The sequence below is a fragment of the Tauraco erythrolophus genome, chromosome 3 (assembly GCF_009769465.1).
Source record: "Tauraco erythrolophus isolate bTauEry1 chromosome 3, bTauEry1.pri, whole genome shotgun sequence".
Taxonomy (NCBI): Eukaryota; Metazoa; Chordata; class Aves; order Musophagiformes; family Musophagidae; genus Tauraco; species Tauraco erythrolophus.
The window spans coordinates 50,326,824-50,345,132 of NC_141467.1; the positions used below are offsets into that span (position 1 = coordinate 50,326,824).

General features: G+C 37.0%; 1 protein-coding gene across 5 annotated transcripts in view; it reads left to right on the forward strand.

Annotated features, from left to right (window-relative positions):
• Positions 1-18,309, forward strand: part of LPIN2 (lipin 2) — a 45,994-nt gene extending 27,685 nt beyond the window's left edge. For 4 of the 5 annotated variants that reach the window (XM_086608578.1, XM_009986834.2, XM_086608576.1 and 1 more), the window contains 15 exons: positions 2,467-2,590; positions 3,222-3,546; positions 3,788-3,887; positions 5,025-5,212; positions 6,486-6,579; positions 6,946-7,015; positions 7,119-7,208; positions 7,953-8,035; positions 9,145-9,289; positions 10,055-10,203; positions 10,672-10,758; positions 12,566-12,718; positions 13,702-13,816; positions 14,510-14,613; positions 14,938-18,309. In XM_086608578.1, the coding sequence (XP_086464704.1) occupies positions 2,467-2,590; positions 3,222-3,546; positions 3,788-3,887; positions 5,025-5,212; positions 6,486-6,579; positions 6,946-7,015; positions 7,119-7,208; positions 7,953-8,035; positions 9,145-9,289; positions 10,055-10,203; positions 10,672-10,758; positions 12,566-12,718; positions 13,702-13,816; positions 14,510-14,613; positions 14,938-15,082 (1,972 nt within the window). In that variant the 3' untranslated portion in view covers positions 15,083-18,309. Of the gene's footprint in view, positions 1-2,466; positions 2,591-3,221; positions 3,547-3,787; positions 3,888-5,024; positions 5,213-6,485; positions 6,580-6,945; positions 7,016-7,118; positions 7,209-7,952; positions 8,036-9,144; positions 9,290-10,054; positions 10,204-10,671; positions 10,759-12,565; positions 12,719-13,701; positions 13,817-14,509; positions 14,614-14,937 lie in introns of those variants that run through there. The other variant, XM_086608579.1, reaches the window with a different exon arrangement.

Consider the following 18,309-nt stretch of genomic DNA (forward strand, 5'->3'; position numbering starts at 1 on the left):
CTAAGCCACAAAAAAAAAGATTCTATAATGTAGCCATCATACTGAAGAAAAATGGGAGGTTTTAATAACCTCCTTTTTGGAGACCTGGAAAAGCTAGCTGTCTTTTAGTTGAGGTTAGTCGTCTTGTTCTTCAGAACTCTTGCGGGCAGCCAAGGATAGATAATAGCCTGTCATTTCAATGAGGACTCTTCTGTTTGTCCTACTCACTAGAATAAAACCAAAAAGCATAACCATTAACTATTTGATACCTGATACCTTCAATGTTCTTCGTGTTTTAACAAGGAATGTTAGCATGACTAGATCGCTATGACAAGAATGGGCCTTTTGACTAAGACTTCTCCCCAAGAATGATAATGAGAGTTATACTTTGGGGAAAGTGGAACAGGCTTAGTTTCTCAAAGCCCTGAAGTATTCAGTCTTTTGCAGGTACTGCTGAATATTAAGAATTTGACTTAGAAACAGGTTAGTATGTCTGCATGGCTTCCAGTTGACTTGTGGTACATGCAGAACAAATTACTTGGCGCATAGGGAGAATGAGTTCGTATTCCTCCTGAAAACAAACATGTACATGTATTTTCATCAATGTGTTACTTTAATTAAGCTCTTCTAACAGTACAGAAAATGTAAATTCTGTAGGAAATTATTAAAGGGGTACTGAGGGGGTAATCTCTGAGTGGTTTCCTTTTTGTATCCCTGGATGATGAAGGCTTGAAGTTGACAGTGTGATGATGAATCACCACTGTAGATTTGTTCAAATGTCCTATCTTGGATTTTGTGATGACTCTTAGAATAATGTGAGGGATTCTTACTGTCTGAATCTGATCTGTGTACTGTCTATTTTTACAGTCTAAATTGTGATCAGTTTAGTCTTGTATGATATTGCAAAACACTGACTCCACAAATATCCAGAAAGTTTCATATCCAGAAAGTTTCAAATATGGTACTGAATTAAGTAACTAATTCTTGCAGGAATTTTGTAAGGGTAAAAAATAAAAATCCATAAATTAAATACCTGTAAGGATTACTGTAAAATTTTCAGTATTAAATCATAGAACAGCCCAAGTTGGAAGGGACCTGAAAGGATCATCTGATCCCGCCTTTCATGGGAAAGGGAGACTGGATGAGATTATCTAGCACCCTGTCCAGTCACAAATTGAAAACCTCTTGTGACATGTACCATGTCCCTGGGAAGTTTGTTCCAGTGAATGATTATTCTTACTGTAAAAAAAAAAAAAAATCTTTTTTATATCAAGATAAAACTTCTCCTGGCGCAACAAGTGCGGAGTCCTGCACCTGGGATGACATAACCACAGAGCCCCAGTACAGGCTCCAATCTGTGTGGCTGGGGAGCAGCCTCGCTGAGGGGGTCCTGGGGGTCCTGGTGGACAACAAGCTGAACATGAGTCAGCAGAGCACCGCTGCAGCAACAAAGGCAAATCGGATCTGCAGGGGCGTTACTAGCAGAGATACAGACATTATTGTCCCTCTCTACTCAGCACTTGTCAGGCCACACCTAGCGTGCTGTATCCAGTTCTGGTCCCTACAATTCAAATTGAAATATTGAGGTTTATAGATGTATATTTAAAAAAACCTTAAACCCACAAACCAAAATACGCTATGAATGTCAAAGCGTAAAAAGAGCAGCATTTCTGTAATAGGCAGTATAATTGCTCTGTTCAAGAAAGGATAGGCTTGGACCTGTCCCAACACTAAATGCTACTTCAAAACGACCTCTGGTGTTTCCTTTCCTGCCTGAGGTGATAAGGGCAAAATGATTTTGAAATCACACCTTTGTAGCATTTTGTAGAGTGAGTTATTTTGGCTTGAAAGTAGTCTGGCTAAAGTAAATTTCAGAGGTCTGTTTCTGATTTATGGGTAACCACCACTATAGGAAAAATATGATGGAACTTTAAAAGGTTGTGTAGTCCAAATGCACTTGAAGGAAGCTTTCAAGTAATCTCCTGTCCCTCTCCTAAGTTATCTTGTTAATGTTGTTTTCCCTGCATCGGGAGTTGGTGGTGTTTCATACATTTGTGAATTAGGTTTGCAGGACTTTTATTACTCAAGTCTTGGCATAGGAAGCTTAAATGCTGTATTTTTACAGGGAAGGAACTTAAAGCTAATTTATCGTACTTTTAGGTAAACTTTTTTGGTTTATTCTGTTTTGTTTGAAAAATGGAACATAGTCTGAGGGGAGGGCTATACCGACACTGCAGCTATAGTGGAGGAATCTGTTTAGGGTGATCACCATTTAAGTCCTTTAATGTGATTTTGGTTTTAACCTAATTTCCCACTGTCTGAAAACCCTGCTGGGCTTCTTGCCATGTTGCCGAATAATTGAGGCTCTGTTAAGCTGTAGAAAACTCTACCAAGAGTAGCTGCACAACAAATGCATTTTAAACACTAGCTTTCTTTTTTCTTTTTTTTTTTTACTTTTTTTTTTTAATGTTCTTGTTGATTTGCTAGCCCTTTCTCTGAGCCAGTCTGCCCTAAAAGTGATTCAGAACTAGAAGTTAAACCTGCTGAGAGCTTGCTCAGATCTGAATCTCACATGGAATGGACATGGGGAGGATTCCCAGAATCGACCAAGGTAAGTTTAAACTCTAACGAGTTTCGCCGCATCTGAAACTGTGTCCGGAGGGAGTCGGGAACGTGCCGCGGGTCCGCGGGCAGCTGGGCTGCGCTGGGAGAGTGGTGCCCCCGTGCGGCTGGCCCAGGGTCGGATCGGTTGCGTTCGAAAGCTGGTCAGCAAAGTAACTCCAGAAAACCTGGCAGTAAAAATCTCGAGTTTTCGAATCTTTAGTTAGAAACTGAAGAAAGAAACTTTAGAAATTAATTTCCTTTATTTTAGGCTAAGTTCTAGCTCATTCCAGAGCAATTGTAGCCTTGATAGAGTAAATTTGGTATCTTAACAGGACAGCTGGTGACAGAAGCACTGGTGCATCCACATTTATGTTTTTCTGACTTGACATGGTTTGGTCAAGTCAGCACTTCTTCTATGCCAGTTTCTTTACTGAACTTGTAAATAGGCTAGTAAGAAGCTTCTGTTGCAGGGAGCTGTGCTAATAAGGTGGGACATGTTTTACGTTGCCAAAATACATGTTTAAATTCTTAAGCGGTTTACTTGTGATCAGGACTTGTACCGTGAGTACAAGTTTAATGTTTAGACCAGAATAAAACAAACGTGAAATAAAAGAATTGATGAGAGTTTTGTTTTTCAGATAAGCAAGAAAGAGAAACTAGAACATCCCAGAACAGCTACCATTACTCCGTCAGAGAAGACTCATTTTAGGGTGATCCTCAGCTCTGATGAAGTTGAAGATGATGATGATGATGTGAAAGATGCTGTCTGTACAGTACTGAAACCTGAGCCAAGAACTCATCCTTTGCTTAAGCAGATGGATGTTAAAGATTCTCTTGCTTCTGCAATCATAGAACCCCAAGATCCATTGCCATTAGATGCCGATCAGCATTCCAGACTGTTGGTGGACCCTTTACCAGAAACAAAGCCAACAGCAAAAATTGACTCTCCTTCAAAAAAGAAAGGTATACAAGAAAGCTGTTGATTCATTCTTTCAGTGTGATCTACCAAATTTGAGGCCACAGTGGAAAAAGTATAGATGTGCTTTTTCAGTTTTTCCTATTTAAAGTCTTATCTGACTAAAACTATAGTTAAACTCTTGCATTTATAAATGTTATAAGTGAGTCTGTATCTTCCACAATTATGTTTGTATTTAATGTGCCGGGATAGCTTCATTTTAGAAATCTTAATTCTTAAAATTAACAGGTGTGCACAAGCGAAGTCATCATCAGGGGCCTGATGATATTTACTTGGAGGACCTAAAGGCTTTGGAACCTGAAGTTGCAGCCCTCTACTTTCCCAAAAGGTAATTTTGAGTTAAGATTCTGTGGGTCTAGGGTTATGTTGCAGTTGCACTAATTGAGTTATAACATGTATGATTTAGGTGTTTATGAGCCAGTTCTGATAAAAAGAATTGGACTTCAGGTTTCTAGGTTTTTGTGGAGTAATCAGTATTGATCTTATTGGGAAAATCTGTTTCTGATTTGACAAGAAGCACATTGAAAGATCACGTGGGAGGTCATTACTGAGTTTTCATCTTTGTGGAACCTGTATCTTCTGCACATATAGAGGGGGGGAAGTTTAAACTGCACAGTCCTTTTGCATCAGTACTCTATTTGGCCATATCGCCAGCTCTAGATAAGCACACACCAGTTTATTTTTCACAGGCCCTGTACATCCCTTCCAACTTTTTTTTTAATATCAAAAAACAACAAGGAAAAAATCTCACAAGATCTTCATGCAAGGCAGCTCAGTCTCAAAATGCACTCTTTTTTATGACATCAAAACATTTTTATACTCCTTAAATAGAGTAACTGTCTAGGAAGACCTTTGTAAAAATGTATTGTAATAAAGTGTCTATTGCTTTATGTTAAAACTAAAATTGTAAACTTTTCAGTACTTACTTGGTTACATTAGTTGGGATCAAACTAATAACACTAACCTTAGATGACAATGTGATATTTTATATTTAAAAGATTGCCTTTCTTTTTTGTTGTGCTTTTTCCAAATACACAGTGTTCTAAAAATATCAAGCAATGTCATTTTTCCTTTTATTCTTATTCTACAGCTTTCTGGTAAAGATTGAGGAGCATAGTATTGTTCTGCAAAACCAGAATGTAGAGGATCTTTTCCTCATTTAAATTCAATTTTCTTGCAGGCAAGAGAAATGTAGTTATTTCCCAATTTAGGTGAATGTTAGGAGAACTGAAAACTGTCAGTCTGCCAGTGTTATGAAGGGTTGGAGGTGTGTGTGTTTGTATCTGTTCTTTGTTTCTTTGGTTTTGAATTTATATTGTAAAATGAGGTAATGCTTAAAAGAAAGGCAACAGCAAGGTGATTTTTTTTTTTTTAAGTAATCATATAGTATGTTCTGTAACCTAAAATCTGTACCTTTTTTTGCAAGTGAAATACTTAATGGAAAATGTGGACTTCTTTTCTTTAGTGATTCTGATCCAGGCTTCAGGCAGTGGACAGAGTCAGATACCCTTTCTGGTTCCCAGTCACCCCAATCAGTAGGAAGTGCTGCTGCTGATAGTGGCACAGAGTGCATGTCTGATTCTGCCATGGACTTGCCTGATGTTACACTTTCACTTTGTGGAGGTCTCAATGAAAACGGAGAGATTTCTAAAGGTATGTGAAAGACTAAAACATAAACAGTAATAAAGCTCAGGCAGCTAGCGAATGAAGTGGCTTGAATACTCTGATTTCCACCTTACGAAGCGTGGGCTTATTATTATGCTCATGTTGAGGAAAGGGAATGGATAACCTTTCATTCGCTAAAATTCTCAAGCATTTGCCAAGCAAAAATAGCAGAGTTTCACCTCAAATTAATCAAGAGCACTTGGTGTCTTGAGAAACTTTGTCTCCTTTTTTGCACTATGTATTGCATATCTGATCAAACAGTCTTGTTTCTGGCTGCAAGTGCTTGCTTAGTCCTGTATAAATCTTCACTATTCATGTTCTTTCCAATTGCCTGATCATTTTTCTTCTTTTTTAGTTTTATTTAAGTGATTAAAAAAACTTGAACTGTTGTGTTGGACTCTCTTTTGTCCTCCTCTTTTCCAATTCTAAACATTTGTTAACCTTTAGCTTTTTTTACCAGCTAACTCTTCTCTCTTAATGCTCTGCTTAATTTTAATAGTGAAGTTGTCTGCATTTTTGAGCGAGCTTCTAGGAGCACATAATTTTAATTAATATGCATTGCAGCGTTTTTAGTATTACTTTTTTAATGGTCATCCAGTCTCTAATGCATCAAGTGAAATGTAAATGTTTATTAATAAAGGCTCAGTACAGCTCTTTTGGTAACATTGTAGTAATATTGGACACAATGCAAAAAAAGTTGTCGTCTTTGCGGAGGTTTTACACTAAATCATGACTTTCTGCAAACCTGTATAGTCACTAGTCATGAAAATGCTATCAGTAGTTGATGATTAAAAAACTCCGAAAAGCTGACATCTTTCCCCCTCCCCTTTTAGTGTAGTATGTAGGCCCCTTACTTGCCATAATAATTTTAAAGGAAAATTTACTTAGACAAGCATGGTTTTCTTTTCCCAGCTTGTAAACTGAATTAGTTCCTACCTCCTCCTTACCTTCCCTCTTCTAATGTCTTAATTCTCATTGTTGTGACTGTTGAAGTAAGTGTTATGAGGCTTTCCCTGTTAGTGAGGAGGCAGTCACAAGACCCTTGACAGGTAGGCCGTATTAACATATCATGGAATCACAGAATGGTTGGGGTTGGAAGGGACCTCAACGATCATCTAGTTCCAACCCCCCATATTTTGAGTGATATTGCAAGATCAGCAAAGACTCTGAAATGACAGAAAGCATTTTCCTAGACCCAAACTAATCAGACAACATGGGATTTTATATTATTATTTTTAATCAAAATCTGCTTCTATTGCAGAAAAATTCATGGAACATATTATTACTTATCATGAATTTGCTGAAAACCCTGGACTCATAGACAATCCTAATTTGGTAATAAGGATTTATAACAGGTAAACTCTCTATATCATGTATTCTAGTCATAGACGTTCTGATTTAAAATATACTCTTTAAATTGAGTGGATTTCTCAGCTCCTATTGCAATTTGTTTTGATAGATTTATTTCTCAGTCTCAGAGTATGATTTTGAACTGAAGTTTTGCATTAAATTCAACTTAAACTGAAGTGAGATTTTTTTTCAGCAATTATCACTGATGTTGAATTGTATATATTAAAATTATTGTGCTTGCAGAACACTTTAATTTTAGTTGTTGGCAGCAAATATATATTTTTATCAACAAAAGGGCAGTTTGCACTCTGATGTTTATTGACCTCTAGTCAGGTTTTGTATTATCTTATCAATAACATGTTTTAAAACAGGTATTATAACTGGGCATTGGCTGCTCCAATGATTCTGAGTTTGCAGGTGTTTCAGAAGAGTTTGCCCAAGGTAAATACATACGTGTATGCTTTTTTAAAAAGATTTTCTATATAGTAACACAATTATCTATTTTGTTTTTCCTTGCAAATTAAAAACATGCTTAATTTTTCAGGCTACTGTTGAATCTTGGGTCAAAGAGAAGATGCCAAAGAAGTCTGGAAGATGGTGGTTCTGGCGCAAGAGAGAAAGCATGACTAAACAGGTAACTGAGACCTTTTTTTTTTTTCCTTCCCCCCTTAGCTGTTAAAAAAATGACAAAATTGTCATTTGTCAGAAGTGCCGCACAACACTGCTCATGTAGCTGTGTCACTGATTGCTAGCTGAGTTACTCAGCGTTGCAGCAGCTGTAGCTGCTTCTGTATATTTAGTCTTAAATACCACATCTTTATTCACTACTACTAGTTGCTTCAGCAAAACTTATTGTATTCATCTGTTGCACAATATTCCTCAAATTCTGTCTTCTAAGCCCTAAGCAGTTGTCAGAGCTACTCTTCATTCACTGCAGTATGTTTCAGGAATGTAGATACAAATAAGTAGGTGCTGTGCTGCATAGTAGATGTTATGCTTATACACCCCATTTTAGACTAAATTAAGCTTTCTAAACCTTGAGTATGTGCTTTAAATTTACTTTCCCCCCCCCCAAAAAAAGTGAATTTTATAAACTTAGAAGTTGACATCTCCTTTAACGCTAAATTCATCGTCTTAAACTAGTAGTTCTCAACTTCTGGCATGCAGAATTTTGTTTCCTGAAATAATAAAAAGCTTTAATGGATCATTCGTAAACATCCTTTTGTTAAATAATTTACAGAATAATCAATTCTGAGACTTAATATAGTTTATGTACTATATTGATAGCTCTTTGCTTAAGTGTGAACTATGAATTTGCTTGGATCAGTGTAAAATGCTTAAAATATCAATACGTTTTTTTATTATCACGTTGCTTTAGATACCAGAGGCAAAAGAGGGGAAAACTGAGACGCAAAGAGCAAATGAGCTGCCAGCAACTATAAATGAGCAAGTTAATAGCAGGTGTGTTCCTGTCTGAAGACTGTTTTGTGGACTGAATAGTGTCTTCTTACTTTTTTTTAATGAAGAATTCAGTAGGAATTTACTGTGGGAAGAAACATTTCTCTCTAAGCTACTGAAGAGAAACCAGATGTGTTTGGCAAACAATTCAGCAAAACAATGTGGCAACAAACATTGTAGGAACTACAAATACACTACAATTATTTCCTAAATCCTATTGTGTTCACTTCTTGAATCATAACATAACTGACAGTACAACAAAGACATATGGTAACCTTTATCAATGGGCTGCTACTCTGTAAATATAGTGATATTGTTTCTGAGATACTGTTTCTTTTTTTTTTGTAAAAGCCTAATATTGTACAAATAATTTAAACCATGTGCAATTTTTTTGTAACATTAAATAATTGAAACAATAAAATAGCATTAATTACAGTGCACAAGTTGCCCAGGATTGTGGTCGAAAGCTAGCAATGTTTAGCACAAAACTGTCCTAGTCTAGATAATTTATTACGCGTATTCTTATTCTCCCATAATTTTACAAAGATACTTGTAAATGTTGTTGGTGTCTTGAAAGATTTAAGAAACTAAATATATCATGATTGAATACTTCAGAGAAATTAAATGCTGCTTTTAATCTTGAAATCTGTAATCAGCAGAGAAGTAAGTCTGAATAACCTTAAAAGGTGAGCTACTCCATTAACTTACTATCCACAGTTTAAATTATATAATAGCTGTGGCAGCTTTTTTAAAAGATGAAACATTGTTACTTAGTCAGTATCCTTCTCATCTGCAGTTTACCTAATTCATCAACACAGTATTAGTGCTCACTTGACACTGCATCTTTACTAAACTCATCATGCATGGAGCCAGCTAGAAACAGTGATGTTTAGAGCTCCACCAATACTAGCACGCATTACAAGTCTTATTTGCTTATTGGCATATACTGGCTTTATCTGGGCATTCACTAGACTGTGGACTCTGTTAATCTGTGCTGTCAGGCTGCTAGCAAATCCTCAACATAAGCAGAAATTAACTCTTGCATAAGAATCTTACACCAGTAAAGAAGGATTTTCTGTAGCTTACATTCCTTCTGGTTGATGTTATGTTAGACCTCCAGAAGATGATTCTTCTAGTGATGAAGCATCACAGGAGTTGAAGGAATCCCTGAAAATAGATTCTGCCCCAGTGGAACATCCAACCCATGGGAATGTTACATCTTATAAGAAGTCACTTAGACTGTCTTCAGACCAAATAGTAAGTGGCATGCCTTTCTTGTACATAAGATGCTTCATAATTTCACTCTGATTCTAAAAGTTGGACATTTTCTGCTTTTTAGAAATGATGTATAAGTACATTTCTCAAAGTAAAAAATGATCTTCGGGTTACTTTTCTGGCAGTAGAAGAAAAGGAATGGGGAAATTTAAAATTTAAAATGAATTCGAAGTGTTTTCCAGTGCTAGAGTGGGCAGCTGCAGGGAATTTGTTTTTTCTTTTTTATTTTCCTATTGTGTTTTTTAAGAATCTGGGTTTGGATTAAAAACCAATAATTTCTTATGAAGTTCCGTAATTCAACTTCCATATTAAGATGTTGCCCAGAAAATGATGCTATTGTCTCCTGCAGTTTGGATATCCTGGGATCTTAACATTTAAATTGGTATGCAGTGTATTCATTGCAGTCTAACTTACAAGTTAGTTCTGCTACTGTCTGAGTGTATGGTCCTCATCAGGGAAGAATTTTGAGGAAAGCATCCACTAAGTAAAAAATACCGTTGCACACTGCAGCAAACTGGGAGTTCCTTTTGATAGTACTGTAAGTCTACTGTAAAAGCAAGAATTAAAGTAGCAGAGATTCAAATGTCTTATTACTACTGCAGTTAGGTATATGATGGTTCACTTTTTGATGAGTTAATCAAAATAGATGAGGAAGAACATACGAGCTATTTTCTGTAGCTCATTCATTATTCTAAAAATTTTATAGTGAGCGCAACTTAGTTTCACTTGTTTCAATTTATTCTAAAGGCAAAGCTGAAGCTCAGAGATGGCCCTAATGATGTTGTATTTAGTATTACAACTCAGTATCAAGGGACTTGCCGTTGCGCGGGAACGATATATCTCTGGAACTGGAATGATAAAATCATCATATCAGACATTGATGGAACAATAACCAAGTAAGCGTCATTGCTTTTTTTCTTTTGTTATTTTTATCTTGCTTTATTGATCCTATCCTGCTTTTCAAAACAAGATAAAGAAACTCAGTTTAAGACTACTATTAAAGGATGTTCATTAAGAGCCATGAAAAACACTTGTTGCTTTGATTTTAATTTGTACTGGCATTTACTGCAAACTAGAAATCGTCTTTTAAAAGAATAATGCAAGGGTGGTAATGTTTAGCATGTGATGATTGCCCTTTCAGTTAGACTTCTACAGGTTTGGCAGCCATAGGTTAACTTGGAAACAGACTTGTACTGTGTGGCCCCACTAATCGCTCTGTCTGGAGTAGTTACTAATTGTCTTTTGAAATGGTTAGGACCTCCTGCAGAGGTATTTCTGTAAATACTCATTATAAATTGTATATTTGTTAGTGGTTGTCTAACAAAACCCATATACTTATAAGCTCTCTCTAACTTTGTTTTTAGGTCAGATGCTCTAGGACATATCCTCCCTCAGCTTGGCAAGGACTGGACTCATCAGGGCATTGCAAAACTCTATCATTCCATAAATGAGTGAGTATGTAATCTATGAAGCAATTAGGGTTTTCTGGAATTTGGGAATTAATGGACAGGTAATTGGATTGATGTTAATAATTACGCAGTCTATTACAATTTGGTGGTCTAAGTTTTGTTTGTGAATGACAGAAGTAGCTCACTTCCCAACATTAAGTTTTTTTTATTTACATAAGGATGTATACTTTTACAGGAATGGAAGCCACCTCTTCTGCTCTTTTCCTTCTCAAACGTTTGATTTTTGCATTTTAGTTCTTAAAAACCATGTGTGTTGTGACTACAAAAGAGAACCATAATAGCAATAATTTCCTAGTCATGGGTATGTCTGTTTCCCCTTGGTCACAAAGCCTGTTAGAAACATGGTGCAATGTAAGTTCAAACCTAAATAATGTCCTTCCAGTGTATAAATGTTTAGTGTTTTAATGTGTTTGCTGGCAAACTCAAGTGAATGCTTCTTTGGATAGATTTAATGTTCTGAAAGAAGCCTGACTAACAACTTGCCACTGCCACAGAGAAGGTTGGTGGCCTGGCTCATGTTTTCTGTCACTGTGTTGCGCTTCTGACATAAGATGATGCAGTTCAGTAAAAGAGTGGAACAGTAATTCAGCAAAATAGCAATTTCCCCCTTCCCCTCTCTGGGTTAGTCAGCTGAACATGCTCTCCTTGAGATCTGCAAGAACCTGCAGAGGCAGCCCATGTGGCTACAGGAGGGGAGGAAGGAGAGGAAAGATGACTTCCCCCTTGCAGCAGTGGCGAGGCGTTTGCAAAGTTCAAGTGTTGTGAACCACACCCTTGTAAATGTACTGATCACCTAAGAGGTGTATAGCCCTATAACGTTTATGTCCAGTAACTTAGGACAGAATAAACCTACGTTTTTTTCCTCCCCTTTCAGGATTGCTCCTTTATTCAGCAAACTATTTTTCAAAAATATAGCGATGCCAGAAATAATTCTTGCTACTGAGGATCACAAGATGATCAACTGTTCCAACACTGAATGATCCACTTAAACTTAAAGATAAAAGATGATTATTTTTTCTTTCAAGTATTTCTTTCCCGAAAATATTAGGGGTCTTGGAATCTTTTGTCGACCTTTGCTCCATTACATAGAACTAAATTTTTGTCTGTGGCCCCTTGCAGTCCATGGGAGATAACCTGAACTTTGTTTTGTATCAGCTGTGTCTGATTTTGCATAATAGAAGAGTAGTTTTGGAATTATTTGCCAAATTGAATCAAGTCTTTGAAAATACACATAAACACTCTAGTCTTGTACATGCAGCAACTGTGTACAAATCTGTAAAACAGATGGACATACAAAGTCTGCAGGAAAATTTTAGGGGCTTGTTGAATACTTCTTGTTATCAGTACTTCTCTCTGCACTGCAAATTCTGGCAGCAACCTGAAAAAAAAAGTCCGACAACCAAGAGAGGAGATCTGGCATACAATATTATGTGATGCAGATAATTTAAATAATTGCTATCATCCTACAGCTGGGCTGAAAGAAGCTACATAAAACCAATGTGACACTTGTTTAAACACAGTCTAGTCTGCCTAATTGTGGAATCTGAGTTTTACCATCCCTGTTCTTTTTGCATTTCCTGTTTCTCAGTTTTGCTTGAGTCACGTATTTGAACTATTATGTGCCTTGCAGATTTTTTAGCGGTGGAACAGTCTTTTCGTTGTGCATGTGTGTGCACAGCACTGCAATGAGTCAATATCTAAACCGGTGCCTCTGGACATTGCTGTAACCACATGTTGGCAAAGAAAGACTTTAGCAGGAATATGAACTAAGTTGATTATTCTTTTCTAGAAATGGCTACAAGTTTTTGTACTGTTCCGCTCGTGCCATCGGGATGGCAGATATGACCAGAGGATACCTACAGTGGGTGAATGACAAAGGAACGATTCTCCCCAGGGGCCCTCTTATGTTGTCCCCCAGCAGTTTGTTTTCAGCCTTTCATAGGTAAGTGTGTGGGATTTCATCCATCCATCCTCCTCCCTGTCTCAGAGAAAGAAGCAGATTAAAAAGATTTGGCATGCTGACCATTATAGCTGCAACCAAACGCTCCACTCTGTGCTAGATTTGATGCTGAGACTTGATGTCCCTCTAGTGATCATTTATAAGCTATTTGTTTTGTCTACTTCTGTTTCTGTGGGCATGTTAGAAGTGGCTGCAAAACACAAAATACCAGTCACAGAACAGCTCACAAAATACCAGTAATAGAGCAGCTCGTTTTCCCTTTTCTTCGTTCTTCTAGTCCAGGACTGATTACTATTAGGTTTTGTATCAGTACAATTTTGTGTTTTCAAGTACAGCTGCAAGGGTTGTGGAGTGCTGCTACACAAGATAGAGGGAAAAGAAAAAAAGCAGAGGAATATAGACTATCGTACTAAATGATCTTATGACTACTTAAAAAGCAATATGGAGTTTAGCTGTGGTTTAACTCAGTTGATCTTTTGAACCAGCCACAGTCTACCTGTTCTTGACAGGAGGAGCTAATAGTGGAAGTGTCTTTTTGATTTTTTTTTGGTTTTTAGTGAAAACAACTGGTTCATGGCTAGCAATGACAGCAACCCCCATTAAGGTCACTATTAGGCCTTTCCCACTCTTCTGTCACGATCAGGAGTTGTAACAAGCTTATGTGTCCTTGATTCGGTCTTCTACAATAAAAGCAGTTCACAAACTGTATTCATGACTGGGAATTTCATCCCATTTACTTAACCTAGGCACACGTTATTCACCTATTTTTTACTAGAAAGGTTGGAGAACAGAGAATGTTTTATTGTCTCTTGTATAATTCTTTGAAAACTACTGACCAATGTCTATGTAACTACCAATGCTAGGAACAGGAAGCAATGAGAATATAAACGTCAGATGAATAGGGGAAGGAAGATACCCACTATCAAATAATGATTTAGAATTTGACTGTTGAAATTTTATTTTAGGGAAGTAATAGAAAAGAAGCCTGAAAAATTCAAAATCGAGTGTTTGAATGATATCAAGAATTTGTTTGCTCCCAGTAAACAGCCTTTCTATGCTGCTTTTGGAAACAGACCCAATGTAAGTCTGCCCCTTTCTGACTGAAGGGTTAAAATGCATGAAATACTTGGGAAGCAAAGGAAATGGGCTTTTCTTTTTGTGTCTGTTTAAATTTGAATAAGGAAGTGGCACACTGGTGCTTTTATGGGTTTGGTCAGAAAACCCACATGCAGATATCTTAAATGAAACTACTAGATCTGCTTATATGAGAAAAGTTAGAGATGTGCTAGTATTCTCAGGATATTATTAAATGTGAACCAACTTTCCATTTACTTTTTCAGCATTTTTGACAGCTATGTAACCGAAGGGTATTAATTCAGTGCTCCTCAGTCTTGAATCCTTTTTCCTATTGTATGGTTCCTGTATTTTCTCTGCAAATTAATGATATTAGAATTGAGCTAGAGAGAGAGAAGGTATTCTAAGAAGAATATTGTCACAAGGAATGGTATTGCGTGGTATAGATTTGTCTGCGTTTGTTGTCCCAGGCTTGGGAACAGGAATTAATGGGTTGAGGGTGGGGGGACGTTTTTTGTTATCGTGTGTGTATGTTTTCTGGCTTTTTTTTTTCCCCCTATTGTTTTGAGGATTTTTTTCTTAAGGGGCAGTTTTACTGTACCCTTTTTGGATGAGCTTTTCTTATTCCTTCAAGAAATTGTTATATCACATTCAATAAGGCAATGTTGAATCATGTGCTTTTGTTCATGCTTTTTGCAGGATGTATATGCCTACATGCAAGTGGGAGTTCCAGACTGTAGAATATTTACTGTGAATCCAAAGGGTGAACTGATCCAAGAACGGACTAAGGGAAACAAATCTTCGTAAGATCATATTTGTTATTTCAGCTAAAGAAAGTATTTAGGAATGAGATTACAAAATAATTGCAATCGTTACCACGATTCCATCTTCTATTAGATATGATGTGAAAAATCTTATTTGCCAGAGACTTACAGCTTCAAAGACTTATTTTAAACTTTTTAAAAAGAAAAGTAAACTGGCGAAATAAAATTGAAAATTGCTTGTGCAGTAGTGATGCCTAATATTTGACTGTAGCTTTCTGGTCTAGACTTCTAAAGCTCCTTTTTGGCTACAGTTGAACAGTGGCTGGACTGTTAAATAATGGTCTGTCTTCTTTTTTAATACAGGTACTATAGACTAAGCGAGCTTGTGGAACATGTGTTCCCCTTGCTTAATAAAGAACAGAGTTCTGCATTTCCGTGCCCAGAATTCAGCTCCTTTTGCTATTGGAGAGAGCCTCTTCCTGACCTTAACATGGATGACCTGGCCTGAAAAATGCTTCTCACCTAGAGGTGGAATTTCATAATCAGTTTCTCAGCTTCGGTTCAAATGTGAAGAACTTTCTTAACGAAGATGCTAATTTATATACTGCTACCCTAATCTTACTGAAGAAATCACTTTAACTCTGTTGGTTGAAAACAAAGGAAAAGCAAAGCTACTGTCTGGGGTTTTTTTGGTGAGGTTTGTTTTTTGTTTGTTTCTTTATTGCTTGTCTTTATATACCTGTTCTAAGGCACTTGAGATTGGCCTGTCATTGATGGTCATGGTACCCAAGTGCTTCAGGGCAACTAAATGCTGAGGTAAACTATGACTTTGCAATTTCATCAATACAGACCTTATTGTAAACTTTTTTTTATTAGTCTTAATAGTATATTTTCTAAAGTGAAGCCAAAAAGTGTACGGAAACTGCCAAATAGAATGTCAGAACTATTAAGAAACATGGTCTAATGTTCAGATGGGCAATTACGCCATTTTTGAAAGGAGCCAGAACCTTAGACCAGTGTGCTCTTTCTCAGCTGAAAAACAGAAAATGCGTAGACGTTACTAGCCTGACAGACAGACTCTGAAGACATAAAATTCCTCTTTAAATGTAACTATGCCTTTTGTCACACGTACAAGCCTGCGCTTGTACAATTCACGTCAAACTAACTCTGCTTATTACTTTTTTACATGTAATGCTTAAACTATTTAATGAGCTTGTTAAAATGAAGGTTGTCTTCAGATACTCATATGGCTTTTGTTGTTTTCAGGCTGTACTATGTCATGTTAAATTTCCATCAAGAAACATCTTGAACGTTTCTGTAAGAGTTGGGGAGCTGGCATTTTTATTTCCTTTTTCAACACAGAGATGATGTGTATGTGTGTGTGTGCTGTGTAGGCCAGTAAAAATGTATGTACAGATTATATTCAGGGAATTGTAATACTAAAAAAAAAAGTATTTAATTTTTTAATTGTTTACTGCAGGTCTTTCCAGAATTCTGTGTTGCAGGTTTTCAGTAGCTAGAAGGACATGCAGCTCAATAGTGAGATTCCAGGTATGAGAATGGTTAAATGCTGCAGAGCAGAATAAAACTTTTTTTTCCCCCTTTTTTTTTTTTTAACTTTTGAGTAATTCATATACACCATGCTGGTCATTCCTCAGGTTCAGATCAGAGCCTGTGAACAAATTGCATTCCAAGTCTAGTGTTTATCAGCTGTAAAAGCAGTTAGTATTTCTCTCAAAAAAAATACTTGAAGGCAAAGGTAGTTCTGCTTTTTAAGTTGAGTTAGTGCATTTTACCTCCTTTGGACAAATCTGTGGTGAGAATCTATGATTCCAGCAGCCCAGAGGGCTTAAGCACTACAGTCGTCTAAACATCATTTAAGCATCAGCCATTCAAATATCGGTCCTGGGCTTTCTGGGCGCACAGTCTTTTCTGTCACTCCTTAAGCAAGTTCCTGGGGCTGTGCATCGAAGACTCTTCTGGGGGCAACATCCAGAATTTCCACCAGGCTCCGGGTCGATCTCTCCCCTGTACGCAGCTCCCAGTGGGAGCAAGGAAGTGTGCAGGGAAGTGTGAGTGATCTTTAGAAAGCATTTGTATGGCTACCTGCTGCGGTGCCTGCAGCAGAGTTGCTCGTCTCAGAAAACAGCTTGGGCAGGCCCTTCTGCTTCAGCTTCCTTGGGCTGAACGTGGGAAAGGAGCTCTCTTTGTTTCCCTACCTGCAAAAGAGTATATTTAGAGGGTTTTAACCCCCACCCTCCAGGAGTATTTTCTTTCCTTTATCAGGCAGAGTAGTCTTAACCTGCAGTTCTGATTAACACCAGCTAATGCTGGTGAACTGTTTGGAGAGATCATTTTTAGATCACTAGAGAAATAAAATAACTTTTTTTCCTCCCTTATAAAACTCTAGTGTATTCTTGTGTTTATAAACATTAAATAAAGAGTGTGGGGACAAGCAAAATCAACATGGAACCTCTCTTTCCAAGCAGGAAGACTAGTGTAGGAAAGAAAACATACCTGTCACAGTGTGCCATGCACATAAGTGAATTGAAAGGCATCCTTGTTCTTGTACAGTGAGAACAATACTTTCTGTGACTGTTTCAGCAAATTCGTGGTCCTGTCACCAGTCTACTCAGTGTTCAAGTGGATTTAACAGGATTCAACTCAAAAGATATTTTGCTCTTACTGCTTTTTTTCTTTTTCTTTTTTTTTTTACTGGCAGAATGTTACAAACATCATTCCATGTATTTTTTTTTCCTTTTCTTATCTTTTATTCCATAGATTTTATTAGAAACTAAAATTTTCATGATCACCAAGTGCTTTGAATATCAATGGTTTGAGCTTTTAAGTCACTTAAGTACTTTAAAATAAATAAACAAGAATCCAACATAATAAAGTATTTTAATTACAAGATGAAATATTCTATCTAAAGATTCTATTTTACATGAAGGGAGTGAAGCTGCCTCTCCTACAACAGTCCTTTGTGGATGTCAAAATTTTCTTTACCATGCTTAGCTTATTCTTGGTGGCCCAGGTGTTAAACAGATTTTCTAAAAATAAAAGCACTTCATGGAACTGGGATGGGTTTCCAAACGGGACAGATAGTTACCAAGGTTTGGCTGTATCTTTCTTGGTTGTTTTTTTGTTGTTGTTTGGGTTTTTTTGTTCGTTTGTTTTTTTAACTTGGTTAATTTTTTTTCCCTTCAGTTCCGTTCATCCTTTCAGATTGTGATAAACTGTATATTTTAAGGTGGGGACTTGAATGAGTGTTGTGGAAAAATAGTTTTAGGTGTTTCTCCAAGTGCATCTAATTGAAGATGGTATGAATATGGGGGTTGTGTGGTTGTAGAGAGCTCCTCATTCTGCTAACCTGTTATTTCGCATTATAGGGATGTCCAAAAAGTTGCTTTTTTGCTCTGTATCAGCTACAGTTTTGATACTTGTTTTTTGATAAAATGTAAAAGTGTTATTGAGTATTTCTGATATGAGTAGGGCAGAGTTTTTGTTTTGTTTTGTTTTTCTAAATCTGACTTGTATTTGAAGCTTTCAGATTGTTTGTTAACCCTGTTTAGGGACAGAATATGGGGGCACTGTACCTGTCACTGCATCCCTATGTAATCTGGACTGCTGGGCACTTCACTGACTCTCGAAAAGACATCTCATTGCTATCAAACTGTAGGCTTGTGCTGCAATATTAATATGAAGTAGGGTCAGTAAGAATGATGCATTAGCCTG